General features: G+C 54.0%; 1 protein-coding gene across 1 annotated transcript in view; it reads right to left on the minus strand.

Annotated features, from left to right (window-relative positions):
* Window positions 1-18,744: 18,744 nt before the first annotated feature.
* ZSWIM4 (zinc finger SWIM-type containing 4) overlaps window positions 18,745-21,984 on the minus strand; it is a 32,243-nt gene continuing 29,003 nt past the window's right edge. The window contains exons 13-14 of the mRNA XM_012810257.2: window positions 20,465-20,546; window positions 18,745-20,130 (exon numbers count right to left, since the gene is read on the minus strand). Of these exons, the coding sequence (XP_012665711.1) occupies window positions 19,271-20,130; window positions 20,465-20,546 (942 nt within the window). The 3' untranslated portion in view covers window positions 18,745-19,270. The remainder of the gene's footprint in view (window positions 20,131-20,464; window positions 20,547-21,984) is intronic.

Consider the following 21,984-nt stretch of genomic DNA (forward strand, 5'->3'; position numbering starts at 1 on the left):
GCTACAGGTGCCAAGCCCCCAAAATATTTTTATTTATTTACTTATTTTTGAGACAGAGCCTCAAGCTGTCCCCCTGGGTAGAGTGTCATGGCATCATAGCTCACAGCAACCTCCAACTCCTGGGCTCAAGTGAGTGTCCTGCCTCAGCCTCCCAAGTAGTTGGGACCACAGATGTCTGCCACAATGCCCGGCTATTTTTTTGGTTGCAGCCATCATTGTTGTTTAGCGGGCCTGGGCTGGATTTGAACCCACCACCTTAGGTGTATGTGGCTGGCGCCTTAGCCACTTGAGCCACAGGCTCCGAGCCCCCAAATAGATTTTTAAAGTGAGGTATATTCATACCACATATTATTCAGCAATGAAACAGAATGAAGGACCTATACTTGCTACAACATGAATGATCTTGAAATGTGAAAGAAGCAGGTCACAAGTTGCATTGTATGACTCCATTTATGTACAAACATAGAAAGTAGATTAAGGTTGCCAGGAGCTGGGGATGTTGGGGGAGATAGTGACTGACTGCTAATGGGTTAGAAGTTTCTTTTGGGGGTGATGAAAATGTTCTAGAATTGATTGAGGTGTGGTTGCATCTATCTATGACTATTCTAAAAATCATTAAATTGTATATAGTAGTGTCCCCTTATCCACAGTTTTGATTTCCTAAATTTCAGTTACCCACAGTCAACTTTGGCCTCAAAAAATTAAATGGAAAATTCCAGAAATAAACAATTCATATGTTTAAATTTCTTGCCTTCTATCATGATAAAATATCCCATAGCCCCTCTCTGTCCCACCCTGGACATGAATCATCCCATTGTCCTGTTTATCCATACTGTCTGTATATGCTACTGCCTATTAGTCATTTTGGAGAGACCTTGGTTGTCAGGTTGAAAAATCATTGTGTATATAGGGCTCAGTGTTACCTGCAGCTTCAGGCATTCAGTGAGGATCTTTGAATGGATGCCCTGTTGATAAGGGGAGACTGCTATACTTTAAATAGGCTAATTGTATGGTATGTGAATCATATCTTAATAAAGTTGCTATAACCTGGATATAGTGGCTCACGTCTGTAATCCTAGCACTCTGGGAGGTTGAGGCAGGAGCTCGACACCAGCCTGAGCAAAAGTGAGACCCTGTCTCTACTAAAATAGAAAAACTAGCTGGGCATTGTGGTACTTTGCCTATAGTCCCAGCTACTTGGGAGACTGAGGCAAGAGGATCACTCATGCCTAAGAATTTGAGGTTGCTGTGAGTTGTGACACCACAGCACTCTACTCAGGGCACAGAGTGAGACTCTGTCTCAAAAAAAAAAAAGTTGCTATAAAAGAAAGGTATGTAATCTTGAAACTGGTTATAGTGGCACATGTCTGTAGTCCCAGTGATTCTGGGGACTGAGACAGGAGGATCCTTTGAACCCAGAAGTTTGAGGTTAGCCTGACCAACGTAGCAACACCTGTTTCTTAAAAAAGTAAATAAATAAAAATAGAAAAGTTAATATCAGTAACAGAGCTTTAGAGCTTTTTTGATGCTCCCTTAAATTTTTATTCCATACACTGGATGCAGTGGCTCCAGCTGGCAATTCAAACACTTTGGGAGGCTGAGGCAGGAGGATCACTTGAAGCCAAGAATTCAAAAGCAGCCTGGGCAACACAGTAAGACTCTGTCTCAAAACAGAGTCTCATTTTCTCATGGAGTCATAGCTTACAGCAACCTCAAACTCTTGGGCTTGAGCAATTCTCTTCCCTCAACCTCCTAAGTAGCTGGGGCTACAGGCTGCAGCCACAAGGCCTAGCTATTTTTAGAGATGGGTCTTTTGCTCAGGCTGGGCTGGAACTCCTGAACTGAGGCAATCCACCGGCCTTGGCCTCCCAGAGTGCTAAGATTACAGATGTGCTACTGTGCCCGTCCCCACACCCCCCCCCCACCCCGCCAATTTTTTTTCATTAGACAGGCAGTGTGTGCCTATAGTCCCAGCTACTCTGGAGGCTGAGGCAAGAGGATTACTTGAGCCCCAAGAGTTCCAGGTTGCGTTGAGCTATGATCATACCACTGCATTCTAGCCGAAGCAATGGAACAAGACTTTGTCTCTTTAAAAAAAAAAATTCATCTCAATGTCTCCAAGTCCTCACTTGCTGTCACTTCCATGCAATGTGCAAGAGGTCCAGCTAAAGTGAGAAGTTCCCAGCATAGACAAGGAGGGCAGGCCTTCTTTCTTTCTTTCTTTCTTTCTTTCTTTCTTTTTTTGCAGTTTTTGGCCAGGGCTGGGTTTGAACCCACCACTTCTGGCATATGTGGTTGTAGCCCTACTCCTCTAGCCACAGGCGCTGCCCTTCTAGCATCCTCTTTTCCTGCCAGAAGTCATAGGCTCGGGAAGAATGATTCCTCTTCCTGGGGTTCCTTAACAGCCTGATTCCTAGTGTCCTGGCCTGCCTGCTTTACCAGACAGCCTGACTCAATTTGCCCGCTGTGTGCGTGGGCCCTGTGTGAGTGCCCCTCCACTGTTCCCTGAGTGACTCAGACAGCCTGGAAGCCCCCTACCCAGGATGCCCAGCTGGCCAAAGTGACTTTTCAGTCATGGCAGAAACGTGCTGTAGCCTCTGCCTCCCAAGGAATGGCTCCTGGGGGCAGCCCAGAAGGCCTTGGTTATACAGCCCACCCCTAGAGAGGGCATGGGGGTGGGGAACTCTTCTAAAAGGCCTTTTGTGGGAGCGGTTGGGGGGGCTGCTGGGGGACCCCGCCCTGTGTGACTCAAGCTTCATTGCTGGGTGGTGACTCATGCCTGGGCCCCCCTCCTGACCGCCCGCAGCAGGTGCTGCCAGCTCTAGCGTCAGGATGGGAGCCTCTGCAGCCATGTCATGCCACCCTACCCTAGGCTTGTGACCTGCACCCACTTCCACGAGTGCTCACCTTGCCCCAATCTCCTTGCCCTCCTGGGCTCGGACGACAGTCAACCTCTTATGCCTCAATACCTCCTGGGGGCAGCAAACAGAGGTACTGAGTACTGAGATGTGCCAGGCATTGTCTCGCTATTGATTCATGGAACCCTCAAACCACTCTAGAGGTAGGGTGTTTTTGCTACAGCCCTTTAACGGTTGGGGAAACTTGTGTTTTGGTGAGATTATAAAGTTTGCCTGAAGAGTTAGGAGTTTCAAACCCTGAGTCGGGGCGTACCAAACCTGAAGACCCATGGTGTCACAGGGTAATACTCTCAGCTGCCTTATCCATCAGTGGTGGGTTACTGTATCCAGCAACGCCACCTCCATTTCACTGATGGGCAAACCGATGCAAGGAGCCCTTAAATCATGAAGAGTGAGAAGCTAAGCTGGGATTTGAACCTGAGCCCAGGAGCCAAGGCCTGCTCTGCTGATTCCCCACTGGCTTTGGTCGCCCACTGGGGGCTGGGGCACCCCGGCCCCGGGCCCCGGGCCCCTCCGGCCGCTGATGCCGACCGGGCTGGGCCGGGCCGCTGGCCAGCCTGCTTGGCGCCCAGCGGGTCCGCATCACGCCGCGGTGAGTCACAGCGCGCAGGGGCCCCGCCCACCCCTCCGCGCGCCAACAAACAGCGCGTAGCTAGGCGACCGCTCCTGCCCGCACGTCCTCTTACACCCGGGTTCGAGCCTCCCTCAAAAGGGAGAAAGCAGGCTTCACATCAGGTCTGCAGTTCTGGTGGGCACAGAGGTGGGGACAAAGGGAATGGTTTAATGGGACAGGGGAGGACAGAGGGTGGCTCACCCCAATACAGATCCAGCCCTGTTTCCCCAGAGGTAGGTGTTAAGGGTCAGGCATAGCACCCCATAGCACCTGGGCCAAAGTTATGGCCAAGGTTTGAAGTGATTTTCCTGGAGGGATTTGGGAAGCTGGCCTGGAGGGGGACTGTTGGGAGACTGTAGTGGGGTTTACCCCCTAAAAGTAGCCAACGTTTAATGGTCCTGTTCTGTGTTCTAAACCCATCCTAAGGGTATCTATGTTTATTAACTAATTTAATGTTCACCATAGCGCTCTGATATTTCACCAGTATTTCCAAATGGGAAAATGGAGTCACAGAGGACCACCATCTTTAACCAGAAAAGGCACCAGGCAGGGTACCTTGGGCTCCCAATCCCCTCTCAGGAGGGCATTTTGGCAGAGCAGTCTTCCAGCATGGGGGTATTGGTGCCAAGTCCATGTTGGACATCAGTGGGCCATGCAAGGGTGTGGTAGGGGCCTATGGACACAGCATGTGGACACAGGAAGCTGAAGGATGTACCCTTCTGAGGTTTTGCCAGCCCCACTCTTACACTGCAGTGCCTTTTGAGGGGATGGAAAGGGTTCAGCATCAGATCACCTCAGCTTTGGGCTTCTTGGTACCCCATAATTGTCACCACTAAGCTATTCACCATACCTCTCACCCTCAGGGGACTGCATGAAGGAAGCTGCCTGGAGTCCCAGGTGGAGTGGAAAAAATCATAGCAGCACCTTGGTCAGGGAAGTGACCAGCTGCCTGGGAAATGAACACCTTTGTGTCTTGTAAGAAATGTTCATTTTACTCAAATGACTGGGTCAAATCAATCACTTAAATGACTGAGTGGGGGCAGACAACTGAGTATAGGGTTCCTGGAGAGTCTCCAGTCATGGTTGGAAGGTGAGGAAGGATTTATGGAGAAGATGATGCCCTGGGACCTGAAGGATATATAAGAGTTGGTGATGAACAGGCAGGACCTTCTTGCTGAAGAGAGGGAGACCATGGAAGAATTTTTCAAAGTAGAAAGCAGACGGGAGACGTGATTGGATTTAATCCTCTCTCTGCCTTTCTTTCTCTCTGAAGAATGGGAAGCTGAGAAGTTGGGGAAGGGGTGAGGGGCCGAGGAGGTGGCTATTGGAATATACTTAGGCCAGAGATGATGGTGGCTTGAGGATACAGTTGGCAGATTTAACAAAAATACAGGACACCAGTTAAATTTGAATTTTAGATACAGAACAAGTAATTTTTTTAGTATAAATTTTTTTTAGTATAACTATGCCCCAAATATTGCATGAGACGAATTTATACTAAAAAAAATATGCACATTGTGTATCTGAAATCAACTTTAACTGAGGGTCCTGTGTTTTATCTGGTAACCATACGTGGCGGGGGTAGGATGGGGTAGAGGTGTCCCAGGGCCCCCTGGGGATGGGGAAATAACAATGTACATTCATTGAGCCAATGCATTTTCTTTTTCTTCTTTTTCAACGAATGCATTTTCAAGCGAGTACTACTAGCATCTCCATTTTAGAGACGAGTATACTGAGGCCTGGAGTGGTTTTTTTCCCTTTCATTTGCTTTTCCCTTCCCCTTCCTTTCCTTTTCTTTTTTGTTGGTAATTTAGTTTATATGATTAGTAAGTGACAATAGATTAGGACCCAGGCGTGTTGGTTACGATCCCGATCCCCACCAGCAATAAGAGCTTGCACCCTGCTCCTCTACAGGGTTTGAGGGTGGTGGCACATGGACACTATGGTTCCCTCCCTCGGTTCCTGGTGGGCCAGATAAGGGCGTTCCTAAGGCGGCAGAATCCCTAACTCCCTAGCGCAACCCTCTTGCGCCGCTCCTCCAGGGACACCGAGGCAGTGAGAGGTGGCTTGGGGTGCCTGCTCTCCCGCGCCGAGGCACTGCCTCGCCCTCCTCCAGGCTGGGAGGATCCGCCGTCTGCTCCCGCCGGCAGGGGGAGGGGGTGGGTTATTTTTACCTCCCTCCAGGCAGCCGGGGCGACAGGAAGTGAGCACGCGGCCCGCCAGATGTGGGGAGCCAGGCAGCTGGGAGCAGCCACAGCTGGACTGGCGACCGGCCGGGAGCGGGGTGTGCGAACGTGGAGGGTGGATCCCTGGGCCTCCGGTCGCCCCTTTGTTCCCCGCCGCCCCAGCCTCCCTTCCAAGCCCCTCAGCCCCATCCCCCATCATCCCGTTCGTGGTCTCCTTGCCCAGCATCTGTGTGCCAGTCCCCTAGACCCAGCGCTCAGGGGCTTTCTGGTCCCGGAGAGAAGGGATCCTGCTCCTGCCCCAGGACCAAGCAGAGCTGAGGAGTTGGAGGGGGATACAGCCCCTCGCCAGCCCCGCCTGCCACCGCCATTGTTTACCCGTCGGCTGCCTCCTAGGAAACTTAACCCGCCCGCGGTAATTTTATTTGGGAACTTCGGCCAGTTGCCATAGCAACCCCCAGTGACGTCAGAGGGGCTGAGGCCCGAAATCCCCGGGAAGAGGGGGTGGGATAAGGGGAGAGACCCCCAGAAGGGCTCCTCCTTAACCCTGCGCTTGCCGGACCCCAGTCTGCCAGCCGGGAAAGGGCAGTCAGATGTGCCACTTCTTGGGCACCAACCCCCTAATCTGGACAGGTGCCAGGTCAGGGCCTTGATGTCATCGGGTGCTGGGTGGGTGGTGAGTCAGTCCTGGGGTGGGGTTGGGACAGACCTGGGGGCTATTTCTTTCTGACTGGTCCGTCAGTGCCCCTTAGCAACACTGGGACCTTTCCCTGGGAATTTCAGGCACCTAGCAGAGGGTCCCCACAGATTCCTGGAGTCTGTCTGTCTCTCTGAACCACAGGTGGGTAGGCAGAGTCTTCCTGGTGCTCCAGACAGGGCTCTGGGGCTGTATGGTTAGTAGCAGTGAGCTGGGGCCATCATGTAATGTCCTTCCCAGGATGTGGGGAGTGACTGGTGCCCTAGTGAGGGGGGTAGGGATGTGGTGGGATTCCTGCTCAATCCATAACACAGCCAGTCACCAGGGTGACAGGAGGCAGGGGTCTTGACTGGCATGGAGGATTGTAGCTGCTTCAGCCCAGGGTTGGGCTGGGAGGAGCCACCCTAACCACAGTGACGTGGGACTTCCTCGGCAAGGCCTGTTTGATGTCTCTGTATGCAAGCGTTGCCATGGGGGCTGCAGGTGGCCCTGCATGTGAGCCAGGATGACTATGGGCCAACTGGGCTAGTCAGGGTCCTCTGACACAGCCCCCTACTGGACCTTCAGATACCTAGTGGGTATGTATGTGCACTTGCTTACCCACTGTCTATGCTGGGTCTGCACATTACACATCTCATCTCAGAGCCTTATAACAACTGTAAACGCCACAATGTCAGTCCCATTTTACAGATAATGAAACCGAGGCTCAGAGAGGTGTGATCACTTGACAAAGACACACAGCTAGAAAGTTGAGGAGTAAAGATGTGAAAAGCTCTGCTTCTATTCCACCTCTCTCCCTGCCTCCATCAAACTAGTCTCGGGGCACATTCCTGCCTCAAGGCCTTTGCATTGGCTGTTCACTCTACCTGGAACACTCTTCCTCCAGATGGCTGAGTGTCTCCTCTCTCAGGTCCTACAAGTATTTTTCAGATGTCACCTTCTCCTCAGGGATCCCTTTCCTGACCTGGTCCCTGTCCCCTCACTTTATATCTCTTGCCTTTTTGTAGACTTCCCTGGCTTGTACAACCCAACACATTATATATCTTTATACCTATCTGTCTGCTTATCGTAAGTGTTTCTCCCATAGTGTCAGCTCCGAGACAGTAAGGATTTTTTCTGTTTTGTTCTCTGCTGTGCCTAAAGGGCTCAGAAAAGTGCCTGACACACAGCGGCTACTCAGTGAATATGGAAGGGACAAATAGGTACATATGCACATGTGTGTATGTGTGTGTGTGTAAGAGCCCTGTGCCACTGTGATCAAAATGACTGGTTTCACCCTGTCCCTGGCCCCTTATCCCTCCACTGCCTGCCTATCCCTGGGTAAATCAGCCAGCATATGACCCGGGTGGGCGTGTGGGTGGACCTTTAAATGTCAGGGGACCTAAGGAAGGGATCCTGGGGGTTCTAGAAAGACCCTCCAGGCATGGACTGAGGGAGGCTAAGTGAGCTGGGGATGATCTGAGCCACATTCAAGGGAATAGCTAACAGTAGATCAGAAGGACTCTGGGGGCATCGTTACCTCTGAATGTGTGCCCCACTGGACTAGAGAGGGCAGGGAGGATCTCTGGATCAGAGGCCTTGTTCTGGGGTGTGAAGGGAGTGTTCTGGAAAGGCAATGTGGAGGGGTGTGTGGGAGAAATTGGAGTGGTATTTGTTGGCATAATTTGGTAATTTACTACTTCTGGGATGACAAGTGTGTATGTGTCCCTCATAGGGAACCTCCTGGACAGCCCCTGGGAACTTCATTCTTGTTTGCAGCTGCTCAGAAGGCCATGAGGTGATGGCTCCCACCTTCCTGGCCCCGCCCTGATTGGGGAATTCTGTGCTACCCCAAATCTTCCCCCCGGGCCCCATGGGTGGCTCTGCCCCCTCCTGCCCCAACCTGCCAGATCCTGCAGCTTGGGCCAGCCTGCCCCTTGGGCCCCACGGGGAAGAAAGACCTGAGAGCCCCCAGGGCTGGGCCCCATGGGATGGCAGGTAGCTAGGTGTGGTTCCCACCTCCCTCTCCCAAATCCCTCCAAGACCCAAAGTGGGAGCTGGCTGGGCTGAACTGAGGAAATGGGGGGACCCTGGAGGAATTCTGGGATGGAAGGTGACACAGAGGCGTCCAACCAGTCCCTCCAGTCCTTTGTCTGGACCTGCTGTTAGGTACCACCCAGCCCCCCAGTTACTCAAAGAGGGAAGCTGCCCTCTTACTGCCCAGGAAGAGAATGGCCCAATGATACAACTTCAAAAGTGTTGCAGGGGGGATTGGGACAAATTGTCTCCCAAAGCAATGCCCACGTGGGACTAGGAAGGGTATGGTGGGCTCCCTCTAACATTATTGTAGTTGAGGGTAGAAGTTGGGGGTCAATCAGCCTTTGTCCTTCCTAGAGAGGGCAAAATGGCAGCAGACATGCCCAAGGAGGCTGGCTTGGCCACAGGGGGCACCCTCCCCTTCTTAGCTGAGTTTTGTTCTGGGCCCCCCACCTGGGCACCAGGCCAGGCCCTGAGGCAGGGCCCAGTTCTGGGGAACAATGCAGCCGTGTTCCTCCTGGTGGAGGGGAGACTGGAGGATGAGGAGGGAGAGACAAGCACACAGAGAAAAAGGGAGGGATCTAGGGAGGGCCTCTCTACTAAGAATACTACTCTCAGAGCTGTGGAGTTTCCCAAAGGTCCCAGGTGGCTGGAGGAGGGTGCCGGGAAGCCTGTGGGGAGATCTAGACCCAGCCATCACCTGGCCTGGAATCAGAAAGTTTTTGCTAGGCAGCAGGAGAAGGCTGGGTGGGATAAAAGGAAGGGCTTTCTAAGGTTGAAGAAGGTGCTATGGAACTAAGAGTGGGAATTCCTCTTTGGCAGGATCCCAGAACACCCTAAGTACCCCAGAGAGTGGTCCGCAGGGCAGCATGTGCTGGGTAGGGGACCCAGCCCTCTCCAACCTGCTTCTCCCCATCTCACTGCCTTCTGGATTGCTCCTTTCTGCACAGGGGAGGCACTTGAGCCAGGAGGGGTTCCAGAAGTGGGATGGGGGGGGGAGCTGTTAAACCACTTGCGCCCACCCTACCTGGGCAGGGAGAGTCTTCGCTTAAGAATCACACCCGAGACCCAAGTTCAGGGTCCAGAGAGGGAAGTTAGGTTAGGTTTGGGGCCCAGGCAGATTGGAGACAAGGAGGGAAAAAGTTAGGCTCGAGTTGGGGACGGGACTGAGTTGGGGGACAGGCGCGAGAAAGTGGGGGCGGGCCAGCTCCGGGGGCACATGACGGCGGCGCCCGCTCCGCCCCGCGCCCGCCCCCTGCCCGGCCCGGGGACGGGGGAGGAGACGAGAAGGTTTTAAAAGCGATTCGGCCCAGCGGCGGGCCGGCCAGTGAGTAGGGTGGAGTGCCGCTGTCCGCCGCCCCCGGCCGGTCTTGGGCCCGTCGCCCTCCTGCAACTGTATCGGCCGGGCTGAGGCGGCGGCCGGAGCCCGTAGTGCCCAGCTCCCCTCCCCCCGCGGGTAAGTCGGGAGGGCCCGGATAGCCGGGGTTGGGGGGGCGGGGAGGAGGGATCGGCGCCTCGGCGGCGGCGGCAACTTTTCCGCACTGGGCTCGTGGGCGGAGTGGGGGTGCGCCCGGCGGGTCCCCTTGCCCTTGGAGAGGAGGAGGGCTCCGCCCCGCCTCCGGCCGCTGGGGACTGGGTGGGTGGGGGAACGGGGACAGTGCGTCTGACGGCGGCGGCCGCGGAGTCCCGGGGCGCCCCCTACGGAGCGGGGGAAGGGCAGCGCAGCCTCTACCCAGGCACCCGTAGGAGACCCATGAGAGCATGGTGGGACGGGCGAGTCCCAAGGCCACTGGGGCAGGTTAAGGTGGGCAGAGAGTTGGCTGCAGGATGGAAGGGCATGTACTCGCCTGGGGCTTGAGGTTCGGTTGTGGGGGAAATGAATGTGCATGTGCCTGCCCTCCACCTTGCCGTCAGACTGGAAGGACAGGTGGGAAGGGGTCTCTCACAGGTCTTTGGATTGATTGGGAGGGGGACAGTGGTTCACGTTCTTGATATGTCACTCAGCGTGTGGAGGAAAGGCCTCTAGGGACTTGAAGGATGTCTTCTCAGCACTCTCCTCCCCGCCCAAGAGAGAAGGGCTCATTCAAGGTTGCAAAGAGAGGGAAGGGGGCAGATTTGGGGAAAGCTCTGTGAAGCTCAGGGTCTAGGTCCCTGTGCTCTTGGGCTACAGGAGGAGGCAAAAGGGCCCAGACTGAACCCTGACCCCTCTGTCCTAGCTCCAGATGACATCTCACTTGAACACTAGATTTGACAGCCACTAAAGCCCCCAGCCCTAAGTGACCTTTCTGCCCAGCCTAACTAAACTGCAGACCCAGGGTCTCCTGAATGCCTTGGAATTGGCTCCCTATCACCTGTCCCCTTCCCTGGCCCCAGCTAGCTGCCAGCCCATGAATTGAGATATATGGAGTGAGGCTGGGGGCTGTCAGATTCCTGACAGGGGTGTCCTCTGGCAGTCCTGCCCATGCCAGCCTGCGCTGGAGGGCTGTACCAACAGGTGCCTGGGCTTAGAGGCGAAGTGATGTTGGACACACCCTATCCACTCGCCCACGAACCCTGCCTGGGCCAGCCTGGGTACATGTGTTCACATGCCACTGTCCTGAGAAGGCATGGGCCCTGGGGCCTGGTGCCAACTCTGTTCTGGCATCCAGGGGGGCATCTGTTGCCCTCCACCCTTGCAGGGTGTCCTCTGGGAGCTTCTTCAAGACCCCAACCAGCAGGCCTTGCTTATGGGCCTGGAGGGGGCCCTAAAATAGCCACTGGCCTGGCCCAGGGCTGGCACGCGGAGCACATGCGTGACAGGGCGTGTCCAGGGGGGTCGGGCCTGTCTGTGCTGGCCCAGCCTTTGAGCCTTTTGCTCCCAGACCCTTGCTTGCTAGAGAAAGACAGCAGAGTTGGATGTTCCTGGAGGGACCCCATGTCATGCCTACCCTCTGCCTGATACAAGTGGAGACCAGATGTTTGGTGCAGGTCACAGCTGCAGGACAGGCTCCTATCTATCTGCATTCCCAGGGTAACTGGTCCCATGGGTACATGGTAGGGGGGGACCTGCTTGCCATAATTCAGGTGGCACTTTGATACATCTTCAGGCATTTTTCAGAGTTTGCCCTTCACCTTGGGAAGCTGGCTAGGGGAGTATGTCTTCTGTGAATAATGCCATGGGGAACCCTGGGCAGTCTTAAGAAAACTCCTCCTTCCCCTCTCCCACTTTGGATGTACTTTATGCCGGGATTAGGCCTGGCATGGTTTAGAGTGACTTTGTGGCCTTAGTCCTGGTTCTGAATGTGCGGGCCTCAGTTACTCCATCTGCAAATGGGGAACATTTGGAAATGGCCCAGAGAACAATAGTATACTTCCCTTCTCTATCCCAGGTCCCAACTTTGGATCTCTTTCATGGTGCTTAAGCTACTTCCCTTCTGCTTTTGAGTGTCCTGGGTGGACATGGAGGTGTGTCTGGGGAGAATTCTACCTTCAAGGCTGGTAACTTGGGGAGGATGTATGTGGAAGGCAGTGGGTGTGTGAGACTCCTTGGGCAAAGAAGGACGCCGCCGCCATGCTGGGCACAGCTGAGTCATGCTCCAGTGGTGCTTGCCCCAGGGTGCTGGAGCTGGCGCCACCCTGGGTGTGGTCACTGAGCTGTGGCCCTAGACACAGCAGGGCTGGGTGGTCTAGGATATAGGCTCTCAGTGGTGAGGCCCCAGGGAACTAACTTCTAAGGTGCCCAAGCTCCTTGGATTCCCCTCTAGCCTGGATTCTGTCGTCACCATTCAGGACTGTGAGCACCAACCCTCTGGGAATGCCTTGGGGAGCTCAGGAAGCCTAAGCCCTGGGTCTGGAATTGTTGGGGTGTCAAGGGAGGTGTCCAGAGCTTGAAGTCAGCAACAGTCTTCAAGGCCAGTGGCTCCCAAAAGCCAGGCTAATGCTGGGAAATGGACCCATGTGAGGAGAAGCAGAGGTGGACATGGCTGGGTATACCTCTCAGTGAAGGGCTTCCAGTGTGGATTTTAGGGGGCCCCTGGAAATTCTGTGATTGGTCTGGGAGGGATTAAAGTCTAAGGAGGGGTTAGAGTATGGCTGCAAACAGTGGGGGCTGGGATGTGACTTTCATGATTCCTTTTTTTATAACAAGTGATTCAGCGCTCACTCACCCCTTCCTGAGCCTCCCCCCCACCCAAGCTCTGGGTGGGCAACAGTGCCCACCCATTTGCTAGAGCCCTGGCTTCCCCCAACCTAGTGCCAGCCTCTGAGGGTTGCCCATGGGGGTAGCTGTTATTGTCCCGATGTATTGGGATTGGAGCAAAGGGGTGGGGGGGCTTGTGGTCAGTCAGCACTTTGCAGCCCAGGTTGGTGGCTGGCTCTGGGCCCAGCCCACACGGAGCTTCTGCTGAGAGTCTGGACCCATTAGGCAAAGCGTTAGTGACAGGCTGGGAGGGTGGGTGGCGCGGCAGGCAGGGTGGGGCCTGCAGCCCTTGGTATTTTCCGATCCCAGCTGCTCTGTGAGGGTGGAAAGTATTTGGGGACCAGGCTTGGGGGTGGAGGTGGTGGCAGCACCCCGACGGAAGGTGCCCCTGATTCATTCTTGGAGCATGGGGTTCGGGGAGGGGAGCAATACGCGTGGCTGTGTGTATCTGGTACCTGCACACATAAACACATGCACACACTGTCTGCGGGTGTACTCAGGCACACATACCTACATACATTGCCTGACCTGGGTTTCCTGGTGTAGCCTGGGGCCTGCTTTGTTCCCCCAGCCCAGGGGGCCCACCCTCACTGACCTCCTCCAGCTGCTAGAAGCTTGGTCCTCCCTGGACACGACTTCCCTTGAACCCAAGAGGCACATCACGATTGGTAAAGAGGCCCTGGCTCTTGGGCATTTGCATGGCAGAACCCTTTCCATTTGAGACCCAGACCTTTTGTGACTGCGGGGATGGGGAGTGGCCTTGGCCCCGGCCTTGGGCTCTGAGCAAGGGGAAACCCCACAGGAAACGGGCCTGGCCAAATGGCCGCCCTTCCCGTTCTCGTCCCTGGGACACGAATGTGCTGTCTCACTTCCGGAGGCGGCCTGGGGAGGCTGTCTGCCCTGAGGGGCCCTGAGGGGCCCTGGCTGCTCCCTGTTGGTGCCTCCAGACCCTAAAGGCTATGGCCGTGGCTGTGGCACAGTGAGACAGGGTGGCCACTCTGTGTATGTGTGTGAGTGTGAGTGTGTGTGTGTGTGTGTGTGTATGTGTGTGACAAAGGAAGACATCTATCGCCGCCTATCTCCCAGTTGTGGGTGCTACCAGATTGGATGCTAAGGTCCTGCTAGTGGGTGGCATCCTTCTTTCTGCCTAGTATTAACTGCAGCATCCTTATCCTAATCACATGTATTGCTCATGGGACCCTCACTTCAACTTATGAAGTAGATACTTATTATTTTGCAGATGGGGAAACTGAGGCTCAGAAGGGTTGACTGACTTGCCCAGAGTCAGTCAACTAGAAGGCTACAGAGCTAGGGGTTTTAAATCTAGGTGGATTAGTGTCAGAATTGGGATGTCTGGGCTAGGTGTGGTAGCTCATGCCAGTAATCCTAGTACTCTGGGAAGCTGAGGTGGCTAGATTGCTTGAGCTCAGGAGTTCGAGACCAGCCTGAGCAAGTACAGAAACCCCATCTCTACTAAAAATAGAAAAACTAGCTGGGTGTTGTGGTGGGTGCTTATTCTCCCAGCTATTCAGAGGCTGAGGCAAGAGGATTGTTTTAACCCAAGAGTTTGATGTTGCTATAACCTGTGATGATGCCACGGCACTTTATGCAGGCGTGTCAGAGTGAGACTCTGTCTTAAAAAAAAAGAGAGAGAATTAGGATGTCTTAGCAGCTGAGCTCTTATCATAAGAAGTTCCATTTACTGGTGTCATGGATGTGTGACACCTGCAGTCTCACCCCCTCTCCCCCACTCTTGAAAGTAAAGCTTGGTTTAATGACACTGTGCTTCTGATTTTGTGAAATTATTAATTTGTGAAGAATGAAAATGTTTTCATTTTACACTAAGCCTTGAGAATTCTCAAGCCTGCCCCAGTGCCTGGGCATGTGCTGAGTGGCCCACATGCACTCAGTAAAATCTCACTGGGCTGTATGGGAGAGCTTTGGGCTCTGTTTTAACGATAGGGAAAATAAAGCTTGGAGGGTATTTGGGAAATTGCAGAGCAGGGCTTTGAACCTCATGGTTTGGGTGCAGAGGCCTGCAGCTTGGAGCTTGAGTCCTGTGCTCCAGGTCGATGGTGGGGATGCATGCCTGGGGGAGAGCAGGGTATGTACTGTGGGTATCTGCTGCATTGGTGGGGTGTGGGCCCAGGGAGGCCTGGCCACCAAGGAGATGGGGCCATGGCAGGGGGGCCCTGGTGGTTTCCTCCTGCCCTTCAGGCTTCTAGGAAGTGGCGCCAGCTGGGGTGAGATCACTTCCTTACCCGCCTGCCCACTCCCCCCTCAGTTTCCTCTCCCCATGGCCCCATTTGGCCTGCCCAAAGCTGGGAGGGGGGCGCCAGAGGGGGGAACTTGACTTTGGAAGTTCCTGCAGCCTCTTTGGCCTACATGGACCCCGGGGGCATCTCTACCTCTCCAGGGCTGGGGCTGGATTCCAGGTCACAGCCAGGGTCATGCTCTGTCTGCAGTGTGTTGCATGTGGGTAAAAGGATTCCCTGGGAGAGAAGGAAGCAGCTATAAGGACCTGGAAGGAGGTGTCCCCAAGTCTCATTACCTACTTTGCTTTCTCTTTCTCCCCTCCAGGTACCAGCCTCTGGCCTCAATTGATGTCCCCTCACCCCTGTGCCATGGCCGGCTGGGGTTCCTGGGGATGGGATTTGCTGCCTATCACAAATCACATTGCCAGGGATTTCCAACCGACCCTGAGCTTTGCCACCGAGGATGTTGCCCACCCAGGGACAGGGTGGCAGAGAGGCCCTGAAGCTTTGTGTGCCTGGCCTGAGGAGCAGGGCTTAGCTGCTTGTGAGCAGGGTCCACACCAAATCATGTTCACAGTGGCTAAGTTCCGCCCCCTGGGCCACCATCTCCTCTGGCTGTTGCTGCCTCTTCCCTGCTGCACCACCCATCCTGCTGTCCTGCTGTCCTGCTGCCCAGCTTCCCTGGGCTCTGCCTCCTGTGCCTACTGAGCTGAAACACAGTTGATTTGTGCACACTGGCTCAGTTCAGCAGGAACAGGGGTCAAGCCCCCTTGGAGCCTGCAGCCCCTGCCTTCCCTATGTGGGCCAATACCTGGAGGGAAGATGAGGATCCAGACTCAGACCTGTCTTTGAAGGAGGGAACTGTGTAGGGAGGGAACAGGTGGATGGGCCTGTCTGGGCTTAGCCATCTGCTACAGGTCCCTCCCCTTAACACTGTACTTTAGGACCATACCACATGCCTACACTTTATGCTGGGCAGTGGCCCCAGAGCAGACAGATGGGTGGGTGGATAGATAGCCCTCCCATAAAAAAGGAAGCCAGCTGTGTCCCCTTAGATCTAGAGCCTCAGCCCCTTCTGTCCTAAGCCTGGCAGGGGACAAGAGCCTGCCCTGCACCTTCCCAGCAGCCACTTATCCAAGAGGAAGCTGCCTTGGTCCCCCTAAGCCGTTGAATGCCAACCCTGAGCTTCTGGCTGGGCTGACCTGACCTGGCCCCATCTGCCTGGGCCCTGCAGCTCCTAACTTAGTGGAAGGAGCAGTGACACCCATCCCACATATGGGACAGGGAACAAGGTCTACATGGACCCAGAAAGGACACAGCAAGCCTATTCAGTCCTGGGGCCTTGGGAATGGCTGATCCTGCCCTCCTTGGGTGGTCTCAAGACAGGGAAGAATTAAGGCTCTGTATACTATCTCAAAATCAGATGGGATGAGGGCTGTTTTCTGGATGAGACTGAGGAGGCACAATGAAGTTCCCCAGGTCTCACTGTCCCCTTTCCCCACCTTGGGCAGGGGTGGACAGAAGCTTGAGGTAGAAGGGAGAGGCAGAGTTGTGCTGTGTGTCATGCCTGTTGTCCAGTTAAATAAAAGTTGCCCTGGCTTCCTTCCTGAAGGTTTGGTCTGTGATTCATTCCTGCTTCTCAACCATGGAGTTGCAGCTTTTGATTGGCCTGAATTTACTGTCCTGGCATCCTAATATCCTCACTCTGTTGCCACCCCCTGCACACTCCACTTGCTCAGAGGGAGTGGCAGTTTAGTCACTAGGGCCCTCTGCTTGGGAAGTTGACCCTAGACTCTCAGTAATGTGACAGGAAGAGCTGTTCTGGGAGGAACCAGTCATCCTGATGGAAATGCTCAGCCTGAAAGGTGACATTTGGAGACAACTGGGACCTAGAGGTCTTGAATAATGACATCTGAGGGCATCTGGAACCTAAGGGATATTCTGGCCTGGGAGGAAGATTTGGAGTGCCTGATCTGAAATGCTAGGAAGCAACTCGGGCTTGAGGTGACATCAGGGAAACCCCCGGCTGGAGGGCTGACATTCCCGTGTGACTGGGATCTGTGTGGCGCCCTGGGTTGGTAGGAAAGTTTGTGGGTAACTGACAGCTGAGGAGTACAGTAAGGGGTGCACCAGGCCGGAAAATGACATTTACAGGCTGCAGGTACCACAGGGAGTGCACTCCAGGATGGCCACCTTCCCACCAAACCAGGACTCCAGCGGGTGGGCTGTAAAGAACACACTCACCAGCCCAGGGTCCGCCCGCACATACCTGCGAGAATGCGCGCGACGGGGGCAGGAGGTGGGGCCGCCTCCAATTGGTCCCCTCTAGCGGAGCGCGGTACCACAAACCAATCGCCTTGTTCAGCGTCGCGAAAGCCCCGCCCTCGTCTCCGCGCTGCCCTCTAGCGACCACCTGGACGCCACTCCGGGAAGTTCCTGTCCTTACCTGCCCTGGCACTGATTGTGACCCAGTCTGCCCATTTGTCCGCCAGTCTCTAAAGGCAGAAAGGTCCTCAGGGAGCTGCTTCTCGGGGAGCTAAGGAAATTTAGACAACTAAGGTCTTTCCTGCCGTCCCCCAGGTCCCACAATCTATTTGGGAAGTGAAAGCCTCATCTGTGGTATAAAATCTCAGACACGCCCATTCCATTTTTCTGCCTGGGCCGTGGCCCCGCCCACCGAGGCCGACTCTTAAACCTAGCCTTACCACTTTTGGTTGGTAAGGCTCCTCCCTAACCCAGCTGCATCCAGTACCAGATACAACCTCCCTAGCGCAGCAACCTGAAAACAAGTAGCTCCCAGTATTTGTGTCCAGAGCCACATCACCCCCTAGTGGCCATTCCCAGCAGTGCAAGAGCCATGTAGCTTGGGGTGGGACGGGTTCAGCGTTCTCAGCGAGGTACTAAATCCAGCTGCCTTGGTTCCTAGCTGGGTGTCCTTTTCTGCGAATTTGCAGCCTCAGTTTTCTCGTCTGTAAGATGGAAACAATACTACAGACTCAAGGCTATTGTGATGATTGAGTGACACCTGTAAAGCATTCAGTGCCATGCCTGCTTTACGGTTAAGGACTCATCATTCATTTTGTTTGCAATTATTCACATAATCACCACTGGATAAAGCCGGCAGTCTCTCCCATTCCACCCCAGAAATGAGACCAGAGATCTTTTTCTGTGGAAGAAATGAGGTGACCTTGGCTTGAAGTGGGTAAAGGGGCGATGGACTCCAGTTTCAAAATAAAAGTAAAAAGAAAATGCTGTGTTCAATCTTTAAAAAAAAGAAAAAAGAAAAAAAACGAACAATATATAGTTCAATAAATAGAAAAAGAGTTACAAAATGACGTGATCTTTCGTCCTTAATACATAAGAGGGGAGAAGACAAGGGACAATGGTGGGATGCCAGTCCTCCTCCTCCCCGCTTGGCCGAGGCAAGGGAGGGGAAGGGTGGCCAAAGACTGTCAGTAGCTGGGACTGAGAGAGACACAGATAGAAATGCAGGTACATAGATAGGAATATGGAAACTGAGAGTAAGATGAACAAGTAAAGCAGGGAAACAGAGGAGAAGAAAGGGAGAGACAAAGCCAGAAAGCCAGAAAAATGCCAAGAAGCATGACTCTTTTCCAGATTGAGGGCAGAGGGTCCCCTGGCTCTCTTGTGCCTGTGTCTTCTGACACCAAGCTTGGAGGGGCAGTATGAGTCTTGCTTGGTTCCTGAGTTTTATGTCCAGTGACTAACAGGTGAGGGAAGGGGCAGTGATGACCACACCCCGATCCACCTTGGGACACTGGTGCCCAAGGGACTTGGGGGATGTTCTGGCTGGACAGGAGGTGAGGGGTGTGAGGTATGTGGCTGAGGCCTGAGGCCTTTTCAAATCCTTCAGTGGGGGTGAGGCATTGGTCCTGGCTGGGCAGCCACAGGGAAGGAAGGGAGGTGGCAGAACAGGTCCGTTGAGCAGTGGGGGGAGAGGGAGGGCACTGGGGATTAGATGCTCTAATACAAGTCCCCTGGCCACCTATGGTAAGTTTTGGGGAGGGTCTGCTACATTGATTTAGTGGGCCTGTTTTGCCTCTCCATCCCACTCACAGAGCCCAAGCCAGGCCTGTGAGTTTAGAGAGGGGTAGCTTGTCTGTTGCTTTTAGGGTGCCAAAGGTGAGGCCACACCAGGTGCCCAAGCACACACCCCTTTCAGGCTTCTGGATAGTTAGTGGTATGGCTTCTGCTCCTAGAGTTTCGCACACTCATTTGCACACTCCTAGGCATGCACAGGGCAGACTACCACCCCCTGCCTCCATCTCCAGCTGGGCTCTTTCCCTGACTTAATATTGAAATGCCACATGGGCCTCCAATGCTCAGGCCCCCCCATGGAGAACAGGGGTCAGGGAGGCAGGGACTAGTGGGATCCCCTCTCCCAGCCCCCTCAACCAAAGCGCTCCCGCACCAAAAGCATGAGCTTTTTCTTGCCCTTATAGGTCTGTTTGAGGTTCTCCAAGAACTGGGCAAACTGAAGGTGCCCATCAGGTGCCAAGAGGAAGGTCTCACGGGCTTTGCCCAGGAACTCAATGAAGTCGCCATAGTGTCGTGGGCTGATGTGAGTGAGGCGGGAGTGGCTGGTTGTGATATAGGCAGCCACTGCCGCATCCAGGAGTTGGCAAAGTGGGGCCCTGTCAGCACCCAGTGGCTTGGCAGCTCGGCGGGCCCCCAGGGGACCCAGGCCAGGTGCTGAGAGGGTCCAGCGCCGCAGGATGTCAGAGAGCATTGGGGCACAGTGGATGCTGCGGATGATGAGGGGCACAATGGCAGAGAGCTCGTGCCGGCCCAGCGAGTGGCTGAGTGAGCAGGCCCACAGCACATCGTTGACAGCAGGGTGGCTGTCCTGGTTGAAGGCGATGCTGAGCTGTGCCAAGGCCAGTGTTGCCAGCTTGTAGGCACGCAGAGGCAGGCCCCGGTGCTCCATATAGCGGGCTACAGTGAAGAGGTGAGCATGGCCCAGGCCTCCGGCTGCAGCATCTAATACAATCTGGTAGGCTGCCTCAAAGGCTGCTTGGTTCTTCTCACAGAGCGTCAGTGCAGGCAAGGCGCAGTTCTGAGGATCTTTCATGGCGCACTGCAAGGCCAGGGTGCGAGCACAGGCCCAGAGCTCCTCCCGCCGTGGCGTGTCTAACTGTAGTCGCAGCAGGGTGGCATGTGTGGTACCTGTTACTGCCACAATGGTGGCCGCCTCCACTGGTGTGAATAAAGAGTACCAGTTTTGCATGATGTTCATCAGGGCTTGTGGGCCTAGTAGGAGGTGAGAGGGGGAAATTATTCAGGCAGTGATATCTAGGCATAGGCCTGGATTTGCCCACATACTGCCATTCCTCCTCCATCTGCACCGCTATACCATGCTGGACAGAAACTTGGTTTTACTTTTCAAAAAAATCAGGAGGCAGTTGGACTGGGTGGGAAATGGGGTGGGACACTAAGCTCTGAAGCTCTTTTGTTCCCTACACCCCCCAGCCACATTAGCCTGGCCAGCCTCCAAGCCTTATGTTCCCTCCCATTCTGAGTGCAGGATGGAATAAAGGAAAAGTCTACAGAGAAGTGGGTGGCAGGTCCACTTAGCGGCTCTCACCGATCTCCGTGGCACAGCTGACCAGCCAGCGCACCATTTCCCTCCGTCGCCAGGTCATAGTGTTCAGGGTCATCCGCATCACCTGGGAGTGGGAGGGAGGGAGGGAAGGGGGTTCACTCTGTGCCTTGGGCTTGCCATGGGAGGGCCCAGAAAGGCGTGAAGAATAAAGCTGATCCAATGAACCTGGGCAAGTGACCTCACCTCTCTGGGCTTCAGTTTTCTCATCTAGGAATTGGGGACAAAAACGGTACCTACCTCATAAGATTGTTGAGAGAATTAAACATATTACGTGGATAAAGCTCTTTGCACAATGCTTGTTTCTTGAAAGTGCTCATGTAACGCCAGCCATTATGATTCCTGCTTTGGTTGGTGTTATTCTCAGACAAGGGGCCCACAGATCTGAGCCCAGATCCTACTTCATGGATCTTATACCAGAATAAACCAGACTGTCCCATATCTTTCTGAAAGCTCTATGCTTCATGTAAGTAGGTTGCCCCAAACAAAGCACCTCCTACAGGTGCCACCCCCAATAAACACCTTATGCACCTGGCTCTGCCCTGAGGCCCCACCTACAGGTCCTGCTTTTGTACCCTGGTTTCTTTCTTTCTTTCTTTCTTTTTTGAGACAGAGCCTCAAGCTGTCCCCCTGGGTAGAGTGCCATGGCATAGTTCATAGCAACCTCCAACTCCTGGGCTCAAGGGAGTCTCCTGCCTCTGCCTCCCAAGTTGCTGGAACCACAGGCACTCACTACAATGCCCGGCTGTTTTTTTTGGTTGCAGCCATCATTGTTGTTTGGCAGGCCCAGACTGGATTCGGACCTGCCACTTAGGTGTATATGGCTGGCGCCTTAGCTACTTGAGCCACAGGCGTGGAGCCAGCACCCTAGTTTCTGCAGGTTCCTATCTGATAGATCTCCTTTCTAATGAGCCCAGGAGTTTGAGGTTGCTGTGAGCTACAACACTACAGCACTCTACCAAGGATGACAAAAGTGAAACTCTGTCTCAAAAAAAAAAAAAAAATAGGCTCCTGATTTTGACTCCCCCTATCCCAAGTGGATCTACTCACCATAGGAGACTGTCCAAAGCCAATTCCAGCCCCTGCTACACTCTTGTTTACCTCTTCTACCTAGAGAGGTCCCACCCCATCCTGCAAGCTAGTCCCTTGCTGTTCCTTATTTATTATTTTGTTAATTTTATTTAAAAAATTAATTAGTTAATTAAATTTTATAAAGACAAGGTCTCCCTCTGTCACCCAGGCTGGAGTGTGGTGGCATGATCATAGTTCAATGCAGCCTAGAGTTCATGGGCTCAAGTAAGTGTGTGCCACCACTCCCAGTAATTTTTGCATTTTTTGTAGAGATAACGGTCTCACTATGTTATCCAGGCTGCTCTCAAAGGCCTAGCCTCAAGCAATCCTCCCCCCTCAGCCTCCCAAAGTGCTGAGATTACAGGTAAGAGCTACCACATCGGCTTGGCGCCTGTGGCTCAAGTGGCTAAGGTGCCAGCCACATGCACCTAAGG

This window comes from Otolemur garnettii, unplaced genomic scaffold (assembly GCF_000181295.1).
Source record: "Otolemur garnettii isolate 467f Iridium unplaced genomic scaffold, OtoGar3 scaffold00127, whole genome shotgun sequence".
In the NCBI taxonomy this organism is placed as follows: domain Eukaryota; kingdom Metazoa; phylum Chordata; class Mammalia; order Primates; family Galagidae; genus Otolemur; species Otolemur garnettii.